The 19,150-nt window shown below is 57.3% G+C and overlaps 1 protein-coding gene across 1 annotated transcript in view; it reads left to right on the forward strand.

Moving 5' to 3' along the window:
* JADE2 (jade family PHD finger 2) overlaps positions 1 to 9,523 on the forward strand; it is a 50,481-nt gene extending 40,958 nt beyond the window's left edge. The window contains exons 10-12 of the mRNA XM_069483625.1: positions 616 to 733; positions 3,440 to 3,568; positions 4,858 to 9,523. Of these exons, the coding sequence (XP_069339726.1) occupies positions 616 to 733; positions 3,440 to 3,568; positions 4,858 to 5,693 (1,083 nt within the window). The 3' untranslated portion in view covers positions 5,694 to 9,523. The remainder of the gene's footprint in view (positions 1 to 615; positions 734 to 3,439; positions 3,569 to 4,857) is intronic.
* The last annotated feature ends 9,627 nt before the right edge of the window (positions 9,524 to 19,150 follow it).

Here is a 19,150-nt window from a genome sequence, read left to right on the forward strand (position 1 = left end):
CAGGTGGACGTGGGTTGGCTGCAGGCTGGGCACAGGTGGGTCGCGACTGCCTGTCTGCTCGAAGCTGTCCGCTGGAGCTCTCCCAGGCTGCAGGTACCGGGGCTGTACACGGCTCAGGACAGGTGTTGGATCTTGCTGTGCTGCTTGTGTCTGCAGTGTCTTTGCTAGGAAAGACAGCCTTGGCAGAAGGCAGAGGGATGAACTTGGTGACCTGGCGAGACGCTGACGAGCCCTGGGCGCTGTGGATTTAGAGAAAACTGCACTGAAGGGCCCAAGGAGGCAGCGTGGCTGACCTGGCCCGGAAGTCAAGGCCCAGAGGCAGGAAGGTGGAGCCGCCGGCTGAGCTGACCTGACGCTCTGCCCGGCTACGCTGGCCCCGCCAGGGACTGTGGGGCCAGGACTGTGCTTGGCCGTGCGTTCTGGATCAGACGTGGGGCACGGGCTGAGGATGCACTCGGGGTCGGGGACCTGCCTCCCGGGTGTCCTGGGCAGGACAGCAGTGGTGGCAGCCTGTGCCCCGGGTGCTGCCCTCACCAGCGGCGAGGCCCCCAGAGCTGGGAGGTGTGGGGTGGCTGCCCGCGAGTAAGGTGGAAAATCTCTCTTGTGTTTCCTCAGGTTAGAAACCTGTGCTACATGGTGACGAGGCGCGAGAGAGCGAAACACGCCCTCTGCAAGCTCCAGGAGCAGATATTCCACCTGCAGATGAAACTGATCGAACAGGATCTGTGTCGAGGTAGGCGCCTTCCCTCCACCGCAGCCGCTCTGTGCTCTCCTGTGGGCTGGGTCCCAAGGAACGAGTGTCTTCGGGCCGGCGGGACATGTGTGCGGGGCCAGGGGCCGCCGGCCCGCACCCTCCCCTCCGCCCTCTAGTTAGTGGGCCCAGGTGGGGGCCTGCCGGGGCCTGGCTGTGTCGGTAGGGAGGAGCCAGAGGCTGGAACGTGGGCATCGGCTGCCCGCAGGGAGCTCTCCGGTCAAGTGGGCCCAGCCGCTGGGACAGATGCGTGTGAACAGGTGTAGACCCGAAGTCCTCGTGGCTCTTGGTGGTGCTGAGGCAGGAAGGGCCGCAGCTGGCGAGCTTCCCTGGACTCCGGTGTGCGTGGGAGTCGATGCTGAAGAAGGCAGTGGCCCCCGAGACGGGCCGGCCCGTGTGTTCTCCTCTGACCCGTCTGGCGGATCCAGGCCCCGCGTCGGAAGCGTTTTGCTCTTCTCTTCTCATTGTCTTGCCACTCCACGCATGTAGCGAATCTGGAAATCAAAGACCAAAGAAACTCTGATGTTGGTCTTCTCTGCTAGTTGTAGATACTGCCAGACACAGGCCCCTTCCTGGAGTGTTAAGGAGGGCAACGCTCAACCCCCAAAACTGCGTTCTAGTGTTGGATGTACGTGCGGCAGAAACGGCCGGCTGGAGAGAGGCTCCGAGCCGGGGTCTGCGGCCGCCAGGTCAGCCTCTGGGTCAGGCTGGGCCTGGAGCGGAGAGGGGAGTGGGAAGAGCTGCTGGGCGCCCTCGGCGCAGACGACTGCCCCGCTGCTGCCCCCCTGCCGTGGCACTGAGCTGCCGGCCTTGCGCTTTGGGGTGGCCACCCACTCGGGCCCAGGAGACCGGCCTCGCCAAGCTCAGGGCTGGGTCAGGGCGGGTGACAGCCACGCAGAGCTCGCCATGTACCAAAGACTATGGCAGCTTCCTGGCTGCTGCTGGGGCTTTCCAGGCTCTCTGTCTTCTGTTCATTCATTTGGCCAGCACTAGCTGAGCACAGAGAGGGTTCCTGCCCTCGTGGAGGTCACCCCGGGCAGAAATAAAGGCAAGCAGCATCCCAGGGTCTGCAGGCCCTGCCGGTGCAATGGCAGAGGTATCAGGGATGACTTCCTGGAAGCAGCGATGCTGGAGCAACGTCTCAGGCTTCCTAGTGCTTGGCTGTGGCCACACATCCACCTGCAGAAGCAGAATCCTGCGTGAGGCGCCCGGGGTCAAGAAAGCAGAAAGGGCAAGCTGCGAGCACGGGATTCCAGAAGCATGGCCGAGAGCCTGGAGAGTCCCCATCCCCACACTGGGTCTGGGGACATTTGCGCTGCTTGTCTTGAGTGTCAACAACAGGCAGCCCTTTGTTCAGGACACGGCATTTGGGGAGAAGACTGGTTTGCCCGAAGCTGGTGCCTGCGCTGCGGTGATGCTCGGCCCCGGGGTGGGCCGCGGCTGTGAGTCTGGCCTGGGGGTGGCGGCAGCCTTCGGTGGAGGCGATGCTTGGCCTGTGCACTGACCCAGCTGAAGGTCAGGACAAGGCAACAGCGTGTCTCGGTAGAGAAACTGGAAGGAGGCTGGCGTGGGCAGAAGGTACATGCCCAAAGGGAGGCTGAGAGGAAACTAGGGTCAGCTGTGTCCTGCGTGCAGCGGGAGCCTCGGGAGCCTGTTTCCAAGGGAACTAGGCTGTGGGGCCGGGCACGGTGGCTCACGCCTGTGATCCCAGCACTTTGAGAGGCTGAGGCAGGAGGATCACTCGAAACCAGGAGTTCAAGACCAGCCTGAGCAACAGAGCGAGACCTCGTCTCTACAAAAAAAAATGGAAAATTAGCCGAGTGTGGTGGCACACACCTGTAGTCCCAGCTACCTGGGTGTCAGAGGCAGGAGGATCACTTGAGCCCAGGAATTTGAGGTTGCTGTGAGCTATGATGAAGCCACTGTACTCTATCCCGGGCAACAGATGGAGACCCTGTCTCAAAAAAAAAGAAAAAGAAAAAAAAGAACCAGAGTAACTAGGCCGTGGGCCCATGTTACAGATGAGGAGACTGAGGCCGGGCCTGAGGTTGCACGGGGAACTAACAGCAGAGCTGGGAAGATTTCCCCAGCAGGAGCCACAGAGCTGCTCTTAAACTCTTGTTCACAAAGTCTTCCCACCTCTGGCTGAGAAGCTGGGAGGACTCACAGCAGCCGGGCCCATCGCCCTGCATGGCCATGGACTGAAGGGACTCGAGGGCCAGGTATGGCCCCTGAGCCTCCACCTGCCACCTGACCTCAACAGCCAGCAGGGAGACCGAGGCAGGAGACGGTTGAGGGTGGAGACTGGTGTGGGGAGTGGGACCCAGGCCTCCTGACTCAGGTCTCGTGCCTGCCACCCTCAGTCCAGCTCCTCGCCTGGCAGTCAAGGCCCCGCCAGTCCACAGGCAGCTCCGCCGTCCTTCTCACCCCCCGGGGCTCTCTCCCAAGGCCTGTAGGTCGTGTGGGTTGGACTGCAGTCCCCATCCTGCAAGGGCCTCTCCTGTGACCCTGTGCCCACCCCAAGAGCCTTAAAGGCAGCAGCGGGCAGCTCCTCCCCCCACACCAGCTGTCCCCGGCTCCGCCTGGGTCCCCTGCAGGCTGAGGTCTGGCTGACTGAGTTCTCCTGGGCTGGGGTCTTGTTCTGCCCTCTGGGTAACTGTTTCCCTCCTCTCACTTCCCCTGATTCAGAGAGGTCTGGGAGGAGGTCAAAGGGCAAGAAGAGTGACTCGAAGAGAAAAGGCCGCGAGGGCCCCAAGGACAGCCCTGAGAAGAAAGAGAAAGTGAAGCCGGGGCCCGACTCAGTGTTGGGGCAGCTGGGTGAGTAAGGGCCAGGCCGGCTGCAGGCACAGGCCCCCCTGCGCCCCGTATCTGACCCCACCCAAGGCCCACTGCGCAGGGTGGGAGACTGAGGCCCATTCGGGTAACCAGGCCCTTCCTTGCCCGGATGCTCTCACCTTCCACCCACCGAGGAGACGGGTCTCAGCCCATCTGACATCCTGGGAAACGCCCCTTCTGTAGACCTGGACGGCAGCTGGACCCGGCCTGCTCGGGAACTGCCCACTCGCTCCCCCGGCCGGGTCCCGGGTGCTGGCATTTCCCAGAGGCCCCCAGGCCGGCCCCACGCTGGGAGGAGAGGGTCTGTCGGAAATCCTTGTCCCTGCCCCACTCTGCCAGAATCCTCCAAACGGGCCCCTCCCTCGATACCAGCAGCCTTTCTGCAGCCACCCAGGGAGACCCAGAGCCGTGGCCCTGCCCTGCCTGCCCTCTTCCCTGCCCCAGGTTTCCTTCCTGCAGAGCAGCCTGATGGGAGCCCTGTGACCCCCAGAAAGTCACATGCGTCCCCCAGAGCTCTTCTCAGGGAGCGGGTGGAAGTCCCCGCCCAGACCTCACCTCTGGCACAGAAGCCCCAGGTCATCCTTTATGTCCTTTGGTCTCAAGAAGGGGAAAACCTGAGCCTCACCAGCTGCGTCCCCTCCCCTGCAAGCCCTCAGTAAAGGCAGAAGGCCCCTGATATCCAAGAGGGACCTTCCACCCAGACACCTTGCTGCGCCTGTTCATGCCTGCCCGTTTATCCAAGCTCTTTGCTGGCACACTGTGGGAGAAACGCTCATAAAATCCCAGGGGGGCCTTTTCCACCATTCTTCCTTCCCTGTCCCCACCAGCAGGGGGGTGGTGGTGTGCCAGCTTTACAGGTGTACAACCTGTGCAACCGCACAGGGCCCCTGCATTCGGCTTAATGCTCTGCTGCCGCCACCTTGAATTTTTCCCCCGTGTGAGCATTCTGGTAAAAACCAGAAAACCTGCTGGACACATTCTTGAATTGCTTTCACAATCCACCCTGAAATTCTTAGTAATATTTGATCAAGGAGCCTACATGTACTTTATCCCCGAAATTATGAAGCCAGTCCTGGGGGTAGAACGTGCTTCTGGTGCGAAGGCTGTATGTGTGGCCGCTCCTCTCTGGTGGTGCTGGCAGGGGGGACGGACACAAGATGGCAGGTGGCCTGTGTCCAGCACAGAGTGTCCTGGGAGGTCAGAGGGCTCCCTGAAAGAAGGTGGGACGCACCTGCCAGCCACTCACCTGCCTCCTCTCTCCCCGCGCCCAGGCCTGTCCACTTCCTTCCCCATCGACGGGACCTTCTTCAACAGCTGGCTGGCACAGTCGGTGCAGATCACGGCGGAGAACATGGCCATGAGCGAGTGGTCGCTGAACAACGGGCACCGCGAGGACCCCGCCCCGGGGCTGCTGTCGGAGGAGCTGCTGCAGGACGAGGAGACGCTGCTCAGCTTCATGCGGGAGCCCTCGCTGCGCCCCGGCGACCCTGCCCGGAAGGCCCGCGGCCGCACCCGCCTGCCCGCCAAGAAGAAGCCGCCACCGCCGCCACCGCAGGACGGGCCAGGTTCCCGGACGACTCCAGACAGACCGACTGCAGAAAAGCCCCCCAAGAAGCCCTGGGGCCAGGATGCCGGCAGCGGCAAGGGGGGCCAAGGGCCTCCCGCCCGGAAACCATCACGGCGGACGTCTTCTCACTTACCGTCCAGCCCGACAGCTGGGGACTGTCCCATCCCGGCAGCCCCTGGAAGCCCCCCACTGCTGGCCCCCGAGACCCCGGATGAGGCAGCCCCAACGGCTGCCGACTCAAATGTCCAAGTGCCTGGCCCTACAGCGAGCCCCAAACCCTTGGGCCGGCTCCGGCCACCTCGAGAGAGCAAGGTGACCCGGAGATCGCCGGGTGCCGGGCCTGACGCTGGGACTGGACCGCCTTCTGCTGCGGCCGAGAGGCCAAAGGTCAGCTTACATTTTGACGCAGAGACTGATGGCTACTTCTCGGATGGGGAGATGAGCGACTCAGATATAGAGGCTGAGGACAGCGGGGCGCAGCGAGGTCCCCGGGAGGCAGGGGCTGAGGAAGTGGTCCGCATGGGGGTACTGGCCTCCTAACTCACCCCATCCTTGCCCTGGGCCCTGCCCTGGTCCCCCAACAAGGCCTCAGCCCAGTCACAACTGCCATTTCCAATCTCCGCTGAGTGTCCCAGACCCTCCAGGCTGCCACTCTGTCGTGGTTTTATTTTTAATATAGAGAGAGTTTTGAATTCTACACTGTTGTCTTTCCTCTGTGCTGGCCTAGGACGTTAGGGTTCCTTCCATGGCCCTGGCTGCAAGGACCACGCCAGGTCCTGGGCGCCATCCCTGCCCCCGCCCGCGTGGCGTCACTGGGCTCCTGGCTGATACAGGCGAGGGGAGGAAGAGCTCAGGACTCCAGCCCGCTGCCACCGGGTGACACAGACTGTCGTTTGGGCATTATTCCCTGGCAGATGGGCCAGTCCAGGGCCCACCCGCCTTGCCCCCCAATCCCACTGGGGTCCAACTGGGGGGTCCTGCTGCACTCCACCGATCCCCGAGGAAGTATAACAAGCGATACCCGGCCAGAGTCTACTCACTGTCACAAGCACAACGAGCTTACATGAGAAAGCACTGAGGGCACAGGGGCTGCTGGTTCCAGCGGAACCAGAGCTGTTCCCGATGGACCCGCTCTTTGAGGCCGCCTGCCCGCCCGCACCCCCTCCTTCGCTCTCCGCCCCTGCCAGCGCCCAGCCAGCGGCCCTGGGAAGGGCTTCCCGGAATCCTTCCTGAGCTGTGCCGTTTACTCAGGGGACTCCCCAACAGCCGGCTGCCACCGCGGGCTGCAAGGGAGGCCAGTGCCCAGACCGGTCATGGGGCTCAGACCAGCCCCCCGCAGAGAATCACTCTGGGGCCCCAGCTTCCTTCCTCCTTCCTTCGGGGCCAGTCTCGGCTGCAGTCCGGTCACTCCCAGACGGAGCTGACTGGACCAGACCGTATGCCTTTTCAAGTGTCCTAGTCCTGCTAAGAGATGAGCTTCTTCCTTGGTTTCCTTTTGGAAACTCCTCCTTCCAACACGCAGTGGGATCCCGGGGCCCGGGGCGGGCCAGCGCTGGCCTGCGGGGGCGGCTGTGAGTCTTGCTGGACGCTCCTGTGTTCCTCCGTTCCTCTGAGCCTTAACCCCGGTCCCCGAGCCCTCCCCGCCACCACGGTCCTGCCTTCCCTGCCCCTCCCGTAGGCCCCAGGGAGTTGTCCGAAGAGTTTCAGTGGAGTGGCCCCAGGGTGATAGCTCAGGGAACATACAAAAGGAATTCAGTGAAAACATTTTTTTTTTTCTTTTACGAATTACTCCTGGGTCACTTCCGCCACTGGTAAAGCCAGAACTTCTCCAACAAGAACCTTGCAAAAGCCCAGTGAACCAGTCGAATCATTCTGTGGATGCCAAAGAATATTTTGACCATAATACAGCACAGCCTGGACCTGACAACTTGTCACTTGGACTTTTTTAAAAATGGAGTTCCTTAGCAACAGAGTATAGAAACATGTCCATTGCACACACTTAAGGAGAAGAGCCCGAGCTCTTGGAAGAGGATGCTTTTCTGCTGCTGAACCGTACCTGGGTGTCGGACTTCAGATCCTGGGCCAGGCCCACTGTGAGCTCCCCGCACTCGGAGAGTCGCAGAGGGGGAGTCCTGACAGTGAAACCAGCATGGAACAGTCTTTACCACGTGGTCCCCAGCCCCACCCCCAACACACAAAGCAAATAAGCAGGACGGGAACGGCGTGACCTTCATCCACCCCTGACTCCAAAACTATCAAGGTACGACAGTGGCATTGTCATCGACACTCGATTTCATGTGAATTTTAGCAAAACAGGAAACAAAGATAATGACTAAGTTCAGAGGATCAGACGAATCTGTCTAGTCCGAGCGGACTCGAGCGAGTGGGGGGGCTTCAAGGATTCTGGGCGTTGGGATGGCAGGAGCTACGCGTAGACTTAGTCCGCCTGCCCGCCTTGGTAGTGGGGACCCAGGCAGCGTCCGTGCCAGCGTCCCAGCCCCAGTCTCTGTTTACTGCCTTTGAACAGACCTTCCTTCCCCGTGCTTTGGGTCAGCTCAGGCCGCAGCCCGCTCTGTGCCGGACTGCCTGGTCTGACCCCGCAGGCAGCAAAGGGGTGAGCTTAAAGAACAACCAAACCCTGCCGGGGGCCCGGGTGTCACCAAAGCTCAGGATCGAGCAGGGCCAGCACTGGCCCCCGGCCCCATGCACCCTCCTGGGGCGGGCTCTCTGGTGACGGGGGCAGGTGGAGAATTAGGAGAGGACACCGTGAGTCTGGCCTCTTGCCAGGAGGCAGCCCAGCTCTGCAGCCAGGGCCAGGCCTGGCCTGGGCAGTAGACAGGGCAGCTGGCGTTCTTCAGAGCGTCTCTGTTCAAGGTTGCGTCTAGACTCTGGCCCCTCTTCTCCACTGGCTGTTGCTCTGGACTGGACTACCCATGGGGCCTGTGTCCCGCAGAGCCCAGGATCGGTGAGGCCGGCTGGCTGGAGGCACCTTCACTCCTAGGCCAGGCCCCGGAGCAGCCTTTACCAGGCAGCTGTCTCCACCTCCAGGCTGTCCACCAGGCTGCAAGGAGGGCAAGGACGGCCTCCCGGCCCCTAGCCTGCCCCCGGGTTAGCCACAGCCGCTTCACTTTCTCCAGCCTGCTGTCCACTGTGTAGGGGGCTCTGCTGCCCCCGGGACTGAGGCTGGTTCCTTTTCCAGGCCAGAGGCTGAGGCAGGTCTTTCTCTCGACCACATCTGTGCACACTCAACTCCTCCTCCTCGGAGGGAGAGCTGCTCCGCAACTCCTCCGGCTGTCGTCCCCCACGCGTGCCGTCCCGGCTGCCCACCACCATCCCCCTCATCACATGACCAAGGAGAATGTGCAAGGAAAGTATTTTTATGTATCATAAATGTATTTTGAAACAAACGAGGAGAACAAAGGTAAAGGGTTTATTTTGCTAGACGGGCTCTGCTTGGTGACGGTGTGTGAGCATTTGCAACGTAAGGGCCTCCACTTCCTCAGAGGAGCTGCCCAGGTTTCCAGACACGGGTGTTGGACTGCTGGGGGTGTGCCAGGGCACGTCACGTGTGTCCGTGTGAGTGCGTGTCTGTGTGTGGTGGTTGGACATGTGTGGGACACGGCCGGGGCGATTCCTAGAGACTCAACCGCCCAACTCCACAGACGCTGGCAGCGGCTGGACTTGGCATTTCCTTGCTCACTGCCAGACGTGGCCAACCTCTGCCCATGGCCAAGGCTCCGAAGAATGGTCTGGGTCCCTGTAGCAAGGCCCTTGGGGAGGCCACTCTCCCGCGCCCTGGGCCCAGCTGGCCACATTGGCCAAAGAGCCAGGGCTGGAGTCTGGGACCTTTGGTTGTTCTCTAAGGTCCTTCTGCCACCTTCTCCCTCAGATGCACAGATACTTGTGCTCCACACGGTTTGGTGGGGTGGTGGGGGGTGATATGAATGTCACAGGAGGAGACACCTTCTGTCTTTGTTTCAAAGAAAGTGATGTGCCATTTGTTAATATACAAGAGAAATACTGAAAATATATTGAAAAGAGCAATTTTAAATTATTTTTGGCTTATGTTGCAATATTTATTTTCTTGTATTAGAAAAGATTCCTTTGTAGAGAAAAAATGTATTTTTCATTAACGCAAAGACCTATTTCTCCTTTTTGTACATTGTCCATGTTCGCAGCCCCTAACGAGCAATAGAATGTACGGCCACCCCGGTGTGTGGCCTGCGCCCTGCATGACTCTGTGTTGCCGCTGCTGCGTAGCCCCCAGCCCCATCCTGTCCCGCTCACTCATGGGGGCTTCCGGACCCCGCCCGCCAGGGCTGTGTCTCACGGCGCCCTTTGCACTCCTCGTGTGTTGGCAGACGCAGTAATAAAGCAATGTTTTCTGTGCTGGCTGGTGTGAGGCTCCGTTGCGTGGGATGAGGCGGGGAACCTGGGGGTCCCGTGCACACGCCCCAGCGTGGGCCCCGCAGAACAGCCAGAGTCCCCTGAGCTTCCCAAGGGCCTGCTGCCACCTGCTAGGGAATTATAATGGTCTCAGTGGGCACTCGGGGCACGCCAGGGGCTGTGCTTTAGGGGCGGTATTTCATCTGATCCTCACAGAGGTATCCACTGGAAATCCAGGGCCTGGTCACACCTCTGCTAAGGGGTGAGGCTCCGCGTCGAAGGCAGGACTCTTTCCACCCCTACAGCCACCTGCCTGGGACAGTGGGAACGTTTGGGAGGACCCTCTGGGGTATGTCTGTAGATGAGTGAAGATTTTTGCCTGGGTTTGTTTTTCATTCGATATTTACTGGGCACCTACTCCAAGCCAGGCTCTGGAGAGACTGGGGAATAGAGCTGCTGTCCCTGCCCCTGCAGCTGACAGTCTGGTGGGGACACAGATAGGAGAACTGAGGGAGTTGGGGAGGCCGGGGCTGGTCTGGGGGTGGGGCGTTCAGGAAGGGCTTCTCTGCAGAAGCGACACCACTCACTCATTTATTCAGGAACAAGTAAGTGTATCGATCGCGTGCCTCCCTCTGCCCTGTGCTGAGCTGTGTGCTGTGTGTCACCAGGCCCCTGCCCCCGAGAGACTCCAGGCAGCATAGACCTGAGGAATAAGTGGTTGCCAGCCCTGCTCTCAGACCCACCCCTGCCCCACACCCAGCGGGTCAGGGGGGCAGTGGGCCCAGCACCTGTGTCTGCGGCAGCCTGCCCAGCAGAATACCGGGCGAGTCCATGTGCAATTCTAGTAGCCACGTATTTTTTAAGTAAAAGGTAAAATGAATTCTATGAATGAATTCTATTTTATTTAACTCATATCTAAAATATGATCATTGAAACATGTAATCAATGTAAAATAACTGTTAATGATATTTTACTTTTTTTTTTGGTACTAAGTCTCTGCGTTCCAGTGTGCATTTTACACTCACAGCTCATTGCAATTCGAACTTGCCACATTTCAAGTGCTCAAAGGCACATGTGGCAGAAGCAGTCACATTCGGCAGCCCGGCCCTAGAGACCCTCAGCTTTCCCTTGAGTTGCCTAAGATTCCCTCCAGGCACCTATGGAGTGAGGGACAGACAGCCACAAGGACCTGTGACCGCCTTTCCCAGAGGAGCAGGCCTGGCCCTACCTGCCCAGCCCCTCTGGGACCCTTCTGCAGGGGTCTAAGCCTGTGTGACTGCCTGAGGGCAGGGGTCTCCGCCTTCGCTCTGCAGCTACCTCTGCTGTCCCCGCCCCCTGAGCGTTCCGAGGGCCGGACAGCACATGTGTGCAGCTGGCCTGGTGGCAGCTCCCCCACGGTGGGCCAGTCCCCTTCCAGCCAGGACTCGCAGCCGGTGGCACAGGGACCTGAGGGGGCCCGGGTGGGGCATCTCGGGGCGGGGAGCATCTCCCACGCATTCATTCCACGCTTGCTGAGCACCTGCCGTGAGGCCCCAGGACCAGTTCCAGAGAGACCAGGCCAGCGTGGGGCCAGAATTCAATCAGAGCATCACAAATCAAGGTGCAGTTACACTCAGGCTGTGCTGCTGGCGAGAGCTGAAATCTGGGGGTTGAGGGAGGTGTACTCTGCCCTCCTGGATTCGCTCCCAGCTCCTGCACGGTAGGGTCTGGGGCGCCCCCTGCTGCCCACCGGGCCCCAGCTGGGAGCCTCCTGCGCCGGACCCCGGGCCCGCGGGGGCGGGGCTGCCCCGTGGCTCTCAGGCCGCAGAGTTCTGGCCGCCCCTCCTGTGTCCTCCCCGAGGCTCCCGCCAACCAGCACTTCCCTCTCCACACCTCCTTGCCAGCCAGGGCACAGAAGGGTTTTCTCTGTCAGCCTTCAGGGACACAAAGGCTGTTAGGGGACGAGATGTCACTGGGAGAATAAGGCCATGGCTGAGGCCTCTGGGCGCCCAGCCCCGGGTCAGGTGGGAGGCCAAGGAGCCCCAGGCCCTGCCGCGGAGAGGAGGTCTGCAGCGGGCTGGAGAGGGAGCACTCGGTCCTACAGCCTCGGTCCTCCCATGGCAGCCGCTGTCTCTGCCCAGAGCAGCCAGAGGAGGCAGCAAAGGTGCGTTTCCTTGGAGATGGAGGTTTCAGGGCTCAGAGGTGCCTCTGGCCCGTGCTGGGAAATGCAGGTTGCTCGAAGCTGTCCTACACCTGCGCCCCCCTTCACAGGAGACCCCGTGTTTCCAATTCATGTGGCAGGTTTTGAGCGCATCCAGGAGAGCCACATCCTTGGCACTGTGAAGCCAAGCGCCCCCCAGTACGACCGAGCTCCCCCTTCACTCCTGCGGTGGCAGACACAGGCAGAGGGATAGGAGGCTTCCAGACCCCCGTTTATCATGCCTGATGAGAAAAGAGGTCCCACAGTATGGACTTTAGAGCAGCTTTTGGGGTTCAGGGAGACGCACCGCCAAAATCAGAGGGAGAAGGGCAAGGATGGGGGCTCAGGCAGGCAGGGGGCCATGACGGGGCAAGCTTAACGCAGCAGAGTGCAGCTCGACCCCCAGTGCTCCGAGCCAGGCCCGAGGTCAGGAGCGTCCACACCGGCCCATTCTGAGAGCCTGGGTAGAGACACAGACGCCTGCCGCTGGCTGGGGAGCCCTTCAGTGAGCAGGAGGGAGGGCTGTCAGATCTGCAAACGGCCGTACAGGACACACAGTCAAGCTAGAATTCCAGACGAACAGCGTGCCGTTCTCTACTGAGTGGGGCCAACGGTGCACCCTGTGTTTCCCCGGCGCTGCAGTGGGCAGCCTGCGTCCTCCGCTCCCCTGTCCGGGGCAGGGGCTGTTGCTGGCGAGTGACTTCCCTGTTTTATAAACTGGGTCAGATCCAAATCTATCCCCACAGCCCCCACATGGTCACCTCGACAGTGTGAGGGCAACGGAGAGGGGGCTGCAACCAGGGGCCCGGGGGGGGGGGCACAGGACCCAGCTGCGCCTGTCCGAGGGGCACCACAGCCGCCCCCATCTCACAGCCAACACGAGGTGGAGCAGAAGTGTCAAAGACCCTCGAAGGGACCCTGCTCCCCAAAGCCCACAGCCCAGTTGTTTGCTGTCTCAGCTCAATATCTCAAGAGTTCACGTTGGCGGCAGCACTATTCACAACAGCCAAGAGGTGGAAGCAACCTCAGTGTCCACTGACAGATGAATGGATAGATAAGGCCAGGGCACGGTGGCTCACACCTGTAATCCCAGCACTCTGGGAGGCCATGGCAGGAGGATTGCTTGAGGCCAGGAGTTCGAGACCAGCCTGGGCAGCAGCAAGAACCCATCTCTACAAAAAATAGAAAAATTAGCTGGCGGTGGTGGCACACACCTGTAGTCCAGCTACTGTGGAGGCTGAGGCAAAGGATTGCTTGTTTGAAGTTGCAGTCAGCTATGCTGATACCATTGTACTTTAGCCAAGAGAAAGAAAAAAGAAAAGACAAAGCAGGAAGGAAGAAAGAAAGAAAAAGGAAGGAAGGAAGGAAGGAAGGAGAAAGAAAAGAAAGAAAGGGCAAACAGGTGACGTCAGTGCAACAGAAAGTGACAAAGTTCTGGTCAGCAAATCTTACCGAGTCTGTTAAGCTGTTCTCTTTTCTGCCTACTTTGCAACTTCGGTGGCTGTTACTAGTGTTGAGATAAAACCCACTGTCTATGGTCCCACTCGTTCAAGGCTACTTAGAGTAGCCAGTTCCAGCTACAATGTGAACACTGAAAGCTCATTTGAAACATAAGAGAACTAAAAAAAAAAAAAAAAAAAAAACTGAAAAAACATTTTCTTGCTTATGGAGCGGGTTACAAAAGGAAAGCCTTCCCGAGTCCTTTAACTCGCGGCAGCTGAGTGGGGCCCGCGGCACAGGTGAGCCTCCGGACTGCGCTTGCGCGGACCGAGAGACGGAAGAAGCTTTCTCCACTCCGCTCGGGCCGTTCGCACAATCAGAACAGCATCGTGGCTACTGAGTCATCTGTCACCAGGTGAGGAGGCCATTAGAAACATGGCGTTAGCCGGGGGTGTGGTCCCAGGGTGAGATGCTGGGTCTGGCTGGGACAGTGACAGGGCTAAGCCTCCAGCAGGGCCGGAGGCACCGGAGAAGTTATCGCATTCCTCCCCCAGGCTTGGGAACAGGGCCTGGGCCTCTCTGGTAGGGCTGGGGGCCTCTGTGTTCGGGGTAGTTCTCGGGTGGGCTTGCCTCAGGTCCGGTGGTTTGTATGCGCTGGGCGAGCCCATCCTTCCCTCCATCCTCGGTGAAGGTGGAGCAATTTGTTAAGACCATTCAGGTCTCGAGAATTTGTCCATGCATGTACCTTGAAGGAGGACGTGGCTAGAGGTGGAGTTTTGTGGGCCTTGGGGCCACGGGGAATCAGGGACCTGCATCCTGGCCCTCTCTGGGCCTTAGTTTGCTCATTTGTTAGACGAGGATGAGAGTTCCAGCTGGGCCCACCTTGCAGGGTGGCTGAGAGGCTCAAAGTGGGCATGAGTTTGAAGCAGGCAAAACAAGGAGCCCTGAACACGTTAGAGGAGTGTGGGACGCGGTGGTTTAGGACAGGAGAGCACGCAGGCTGGCAGACTGACCGGAGGAGGAAGCCTGAGGGATTTGTTTACTAACTCTCACTTCCTGGAACCTGAGACAGTGAGCCCTGTTTGTTTACAAGTGCTCCTGGGCCTCCCAGCCAGGACAACTGTGGCCTGGGGGCAGAGCAGGCTGGCCAGGTGCAGCTCCTATCTAGGGGCTGGTTGTAAACAGCTGGTGGGCGTCAGGGAAGCAGCTCAAGTGATGCCTGTGACACCTTCAGCTCCCTGGGCCAGAAATCACCCGGCTCCCCAGCATTCTGGGTTACTGAGGCCACTCCTCAGCTCTGTGGCCATCCTGCACTCCTGAAACCTTGCAACCCGGGCGGCTGGAGGTAGCTGAATAGGACATGCCTCCGCTGTCCCCACCTCACCCCCTTTTGCAAAGAAGGGACATTCCGTTGCTAAGGATTGAATGTTGTGATCAACATGAGACTCAGAAGAGCAGCCGAGGCTTTTGCAGGAGAAGCCGAGGGGGACGGTGACTCAGCAAAACGAGCTTTCACCCGTGGGTGTTCTGGGCTCTGGGAGACCGTGGTTCTAGTGCCCAGCCCTGCTCCCCATGTGCCTCGACCCAGTCCCGGGTCAGAGGTTTGTGCAGAGAGGTGTGAGAGAGGGGACAGGTGCTGTCTCCTCAGTGAGTCTCCACCTACACCCCCAGGGCTCAGCCAGGTGTTTTATGAGTCAGCAGTACCTGCTGTTCCAACAGCTTCATCTTGTGTTTCAGTTTTACTTCAAACCAGAATCTTCCCCACCGTCAGCGCCACACATTTCAGTGCACGTGGTCAGTGGTCAGTTTGGCATTTGGGGGACACATGTCTATCCAGATGGTCCCAACTTCAAATGGTCTGTGCTGATCCGATGGCCCCATGGACAGACTGTCCTGGTGGATCCCTGGCTCCCAAGCTTGGCTTAGAAAACGTGGTCGTTGCAGACGTCATGCAATGTTGGTGTTGGAATCAGTGTTAGAAATAGTGTGCTCATCATGACAGGCTGCAAGACGGGAGGACGCCCCGGCCTCCTGCCCGCTCAGTCCCGGCCTCGTGCTCTGTGGTCTTGCCCTCCCCTCTTGCCTCCTCCTAGTACCTTCTCCACTTGGTACCTCCTCGGGCACTGGGCTCTACCAGCGCCCGAATCGCAGTGTGCCTTTTTCTGCCTCGACGCCTTGTCTTTGGTGGTCTACCTGCCCGGAGTATCCTCTCTCACCCCTTCCCCCTTAACCAGTTTGTGCTCCAAGATTCCTCTCTGGTGCCCCCTTTCCATAACCCCCCCTCCCTCCCCGCCCCCGTAACTGGGGCCGTCTCCTTTTGCCTTCGATGCTGCCGTGGGCAGATCTCTGCCCAGTTTCTTTATGCCATGCCAGCTCCCAGCAGGCAGGTGTTCCGGAAATGCCTGCGGAACGGCTCACTGAGGGGAGGCAGACAAAAGTGAGACCAGGCACTCAAGCCTGAACCTAACACTTCAGCACAGAACTTGGTTAAGTGCCTGGTGACAAGTAATGGTTTCTGTTATGTAAGGTGGTTTTTTTTTTTTCTTTTGAAACAGAGTCTCGGTCTGTTGGCTCAGCTAGAGTGCCGTGGTGTCAGCCTAGCTCACAGCAACCTCAAGCTCCTGGGCTCAAGCGATCCTCCTGCCTCAGCCTCCCCAAGTAGCTGGGACTATAGGCTCGAACCATAGCCAGCTAGTTTTTTTTTCTGTTTTTGGTAGAGACGGGGTCTCGCTCTTGCTCAGGCTGGTCTCAAACTCCTGAGCTTAAGCAATCCTCCTGCCTCAGCCTCCCAGAGTGCTAGGATTACAGGTGTGAGCCACCGCGCCCGGCCGACGTAAGGTTTTATGTGAGAGATGCAGGGGAAAAAAAAGAACCTGGAGAGTAGGGACCCTGCCCGCTGTTTTGCCCAGCCCTGGCACAAGCGGTGGGCGCAAAGGCCGCCGTGTCGCCAGGCAACTGGAAGGGTCAAGGCACTGCTTCTTCAACGAGGAAGGCAGGTCGAGGCCCCAGTGAATCCAAGAGGGGCTCCACTGCCCTTCAACGGCCAGAGGACTGCAGGGGCCTGAGAATTCTAAGCCTGGCCCCAAATAGAAGCTGGGGTGGAGAGAGACTCAGAGACTGTTCTCTAAATAGCTTCGTGCCCCTGCCATCTGCTGCCAGGCAGGCAGGAAGGAAAGCTGCGTTGCACGGTTTCCCTCAGGAGCTGGCAGTGCTGTGTCCCGGTACATGGAGCCCCCAGTCACCAAGCGGCTCTTACATACTTTGCTTGTCTGGGGCTCCGAACAGGGCTAGAGCTCTCCTGTTCTACCCTTTACCTAGGCCAAGGGACTTTTGGCCTCTTGCTTCTCAAGACTGAAGTCTCTATCTCAGAATCCTGGGTTTCGGCACCAAAGATGTCAGGGTGGAAGTCTGCCCTCCGTGCTTGGTGTGGTCTTAGCAAGACAATGACCAGACACACCAAAGTGTCAAGTCCCGACTATCATGCTGGTCCTCTGACTCCTTTCTTGGAAAAACCACTAGCAAGGCCAACACGATGGAGCAACAGCAGGCAGGGAGCAGTTCCACAAGAGCAGCTCTTTATTGTAGAATAAAACGGGTCTGTCTCCGAGAGTGGAAAAAGACAGACCAACTCACTCACTGACTTACCCCCTCACTACTTCCTGACTTCTCAGATTGTTTCCTTTTATTAGCCCAGTCTGGAGGAGAGCTGTTGGGAGGTGTAGGATGTTATTAAATAATCAAAAGGTGCATACACTACGAGGTCCCTCTAAAAAGCCCACCTGGGCGTGTGAACCACAATGCAGATTCAAGCTAATGGCAAGTTAGGTAATTACCCCAGGTCACTTTCTAAATCTGATTATGCCTGGGCTGGGGAATTCCTGGGCTGATAAAGCATGCCCTCCTTCCCCAGGTGTAGCACTTGCTCGGGATAGGATTAAGGGTGGGACAATACCAAAATGGAGTGCTCCCCCATCCTTCTTCCCAGGTGGAGCAATTGCTTGAAACAGCACCAAAACAGGGAACCCTTGTTCCAAGAAGAACCAGAGAACCTACTTACCTACCTAACATCTAGAATGGAGGAAAGTCAATTTGCTTTTCTCCAGACACCAATCAATTTGGTTTGGCTTCCTAACCAGGAGGTGGGTCTAGAGGCTTCAACTCAAACCCAAGGGCTTGGAGACAACCCTAAAAATGGTGCTGTTACTTAGTAATGTTTACAATCTCTCTGGTCTCTGAGATGTTGCTAATCCCAAAGAAATGGGATAATTCCGTTGAATTTCATATTAAATTCCTTTTAGCTAAAGAAAGCAGTCAGCCAGGATGGGTGCAGTGGCTCGCACCTGGAATCCCAGCACTTTGGGAAGCTGAGGCAGGAGGAAAGCTTGAGGCAAGGAGTTCAAGGCCAGCCTGGGCAACATAGTGAGACCCTATCTATAAAAAAAAAAAAAGAAAGAAAAGAAAAGAGAGAGAGAGAAAAGAAATTAGCTGGGCCTGGTGTGGTGGTATGTGCCTGTGGTCCCAGCAACTCAGGAGGCTGAGGTGAGAGGATCACTTGAGCCCAGCAGTTTGAGGCTGCAATGAGCTATGATAGACCACTGTACTCCAACCTGGGTGACTGAGCAAGACCCTATCTCTTTAAAAAAACAACAACAACAAAAAAAGCAGTGAACAAAAGTCTACATTTTATCCCCCAAGCGCTTCCCTCTGTGTCCATCTGTACCTAACCTCTAGTTATTTTTTCCCCTTATTCACTTTTGACATTCACATACCATGCCATATGTGACGTTCTCTAACTGGAAGAATCTGTTACCCATTAACCCAAGACCCTTCAATACAATTAAGAAAACTCTCACTTTGCAACATGATCAGCTTGTCTGTAGTGGCATATTGCCATCACTGAGTCATCATGGTTGTTAACAAACTCCTTAAGTTGTTCTCCATGATACCCCCACAATAAAAACCTACACTCCAAGGCAAGGCTTAATTTGTTTACTAAATAATACCAAGAAAATTTTTGTGCCTTGGTGTCTAATTTTAAATGAATTAAAAGGCTTTAAAAACATAGCCCCGGCCTTTGTCAATTAATTGAATTCCCAGTTGAACCCTGTATAAGGGACTCTGAAGAAACAGGGTCTGTTTTAGGACCTTTGATTTTAATCAACAGGTTACTGAACTGTTCCCACCTTTCAGTTAGGAGGATGGTGGCCGCACCCAAAGGGCTTCTTTTACATTATTTCCTAGGAACTTTCTCTGTTCCCATCAAGGTGCTTTTCACACTCTGCTGGGGGCTGTGACACCAGCTTTACTTGTAGATTACTGGTACAAATGTCGGATGGTCTAGCTGAAGATGATGTAGCTAAATTCAAGAACATGAGCTGAATAAACTGGACTTTATTTTCTTAGCACTGGGCCCTTCAGTGCATTCACTGTCTCTGTCCACTTTGTTAGTTTCAATTCAACAAATAATCTGAGGGTCTGTAGGTAAATCTCTGCTTTGCTGGGCCTCGTTGTAGCAGACCTGTGATGCATTGTGTTAAAGAGCTGGCGCGCAGCTTGCTGTCACTGCTGTCCGTTGTTAGTGAGAGGGTTAAAGAGATGGCTGTAGAAAGGCTTTACATTTGGGTCTGAAGCTCAAAACTAGCTTGATAATTCTTAACAAAACAATTAAATTTTTTGCTTCACTGATTGGCCAATGATCATTTAGTATTATTAGTATTTAGTATTGTTATATCAATGTTTCTCCTAAAGGAAAAATCCAGCTTCCAGCACCCAGAAAACCCGAGAAGCTTGTCAAAGATTCAGATCCCTGCTTCCCAGTCCCACCCCCAGATCTACTGAATCATGATCTCTGGTGGGAATTTTTTCCCCCTTTATGTGTCTGTGTGTGTTTAAAAGCTCTCCAGGAGATTCTTTGCAAACCAAAATTGGAGAATCTTCGTGTAGATAAAACTGACTGGTTGCCTTAGTTTTCACATTTCAACCTCGTTGGCAT

Source organism: Eulemur rufifrons, chromosome 10, assembly GCF_041146395.1.
Source record: "Eulemur rufifrons isolate Redbay chromosome 10, OSU_ERuf_1, whole genome shotgun sequence".
NCBI lineage: Eukaryota > Metazoa > Chordata > Mammalia > Primates > Lemuridae > Eulemur > Eulemur rufifrons.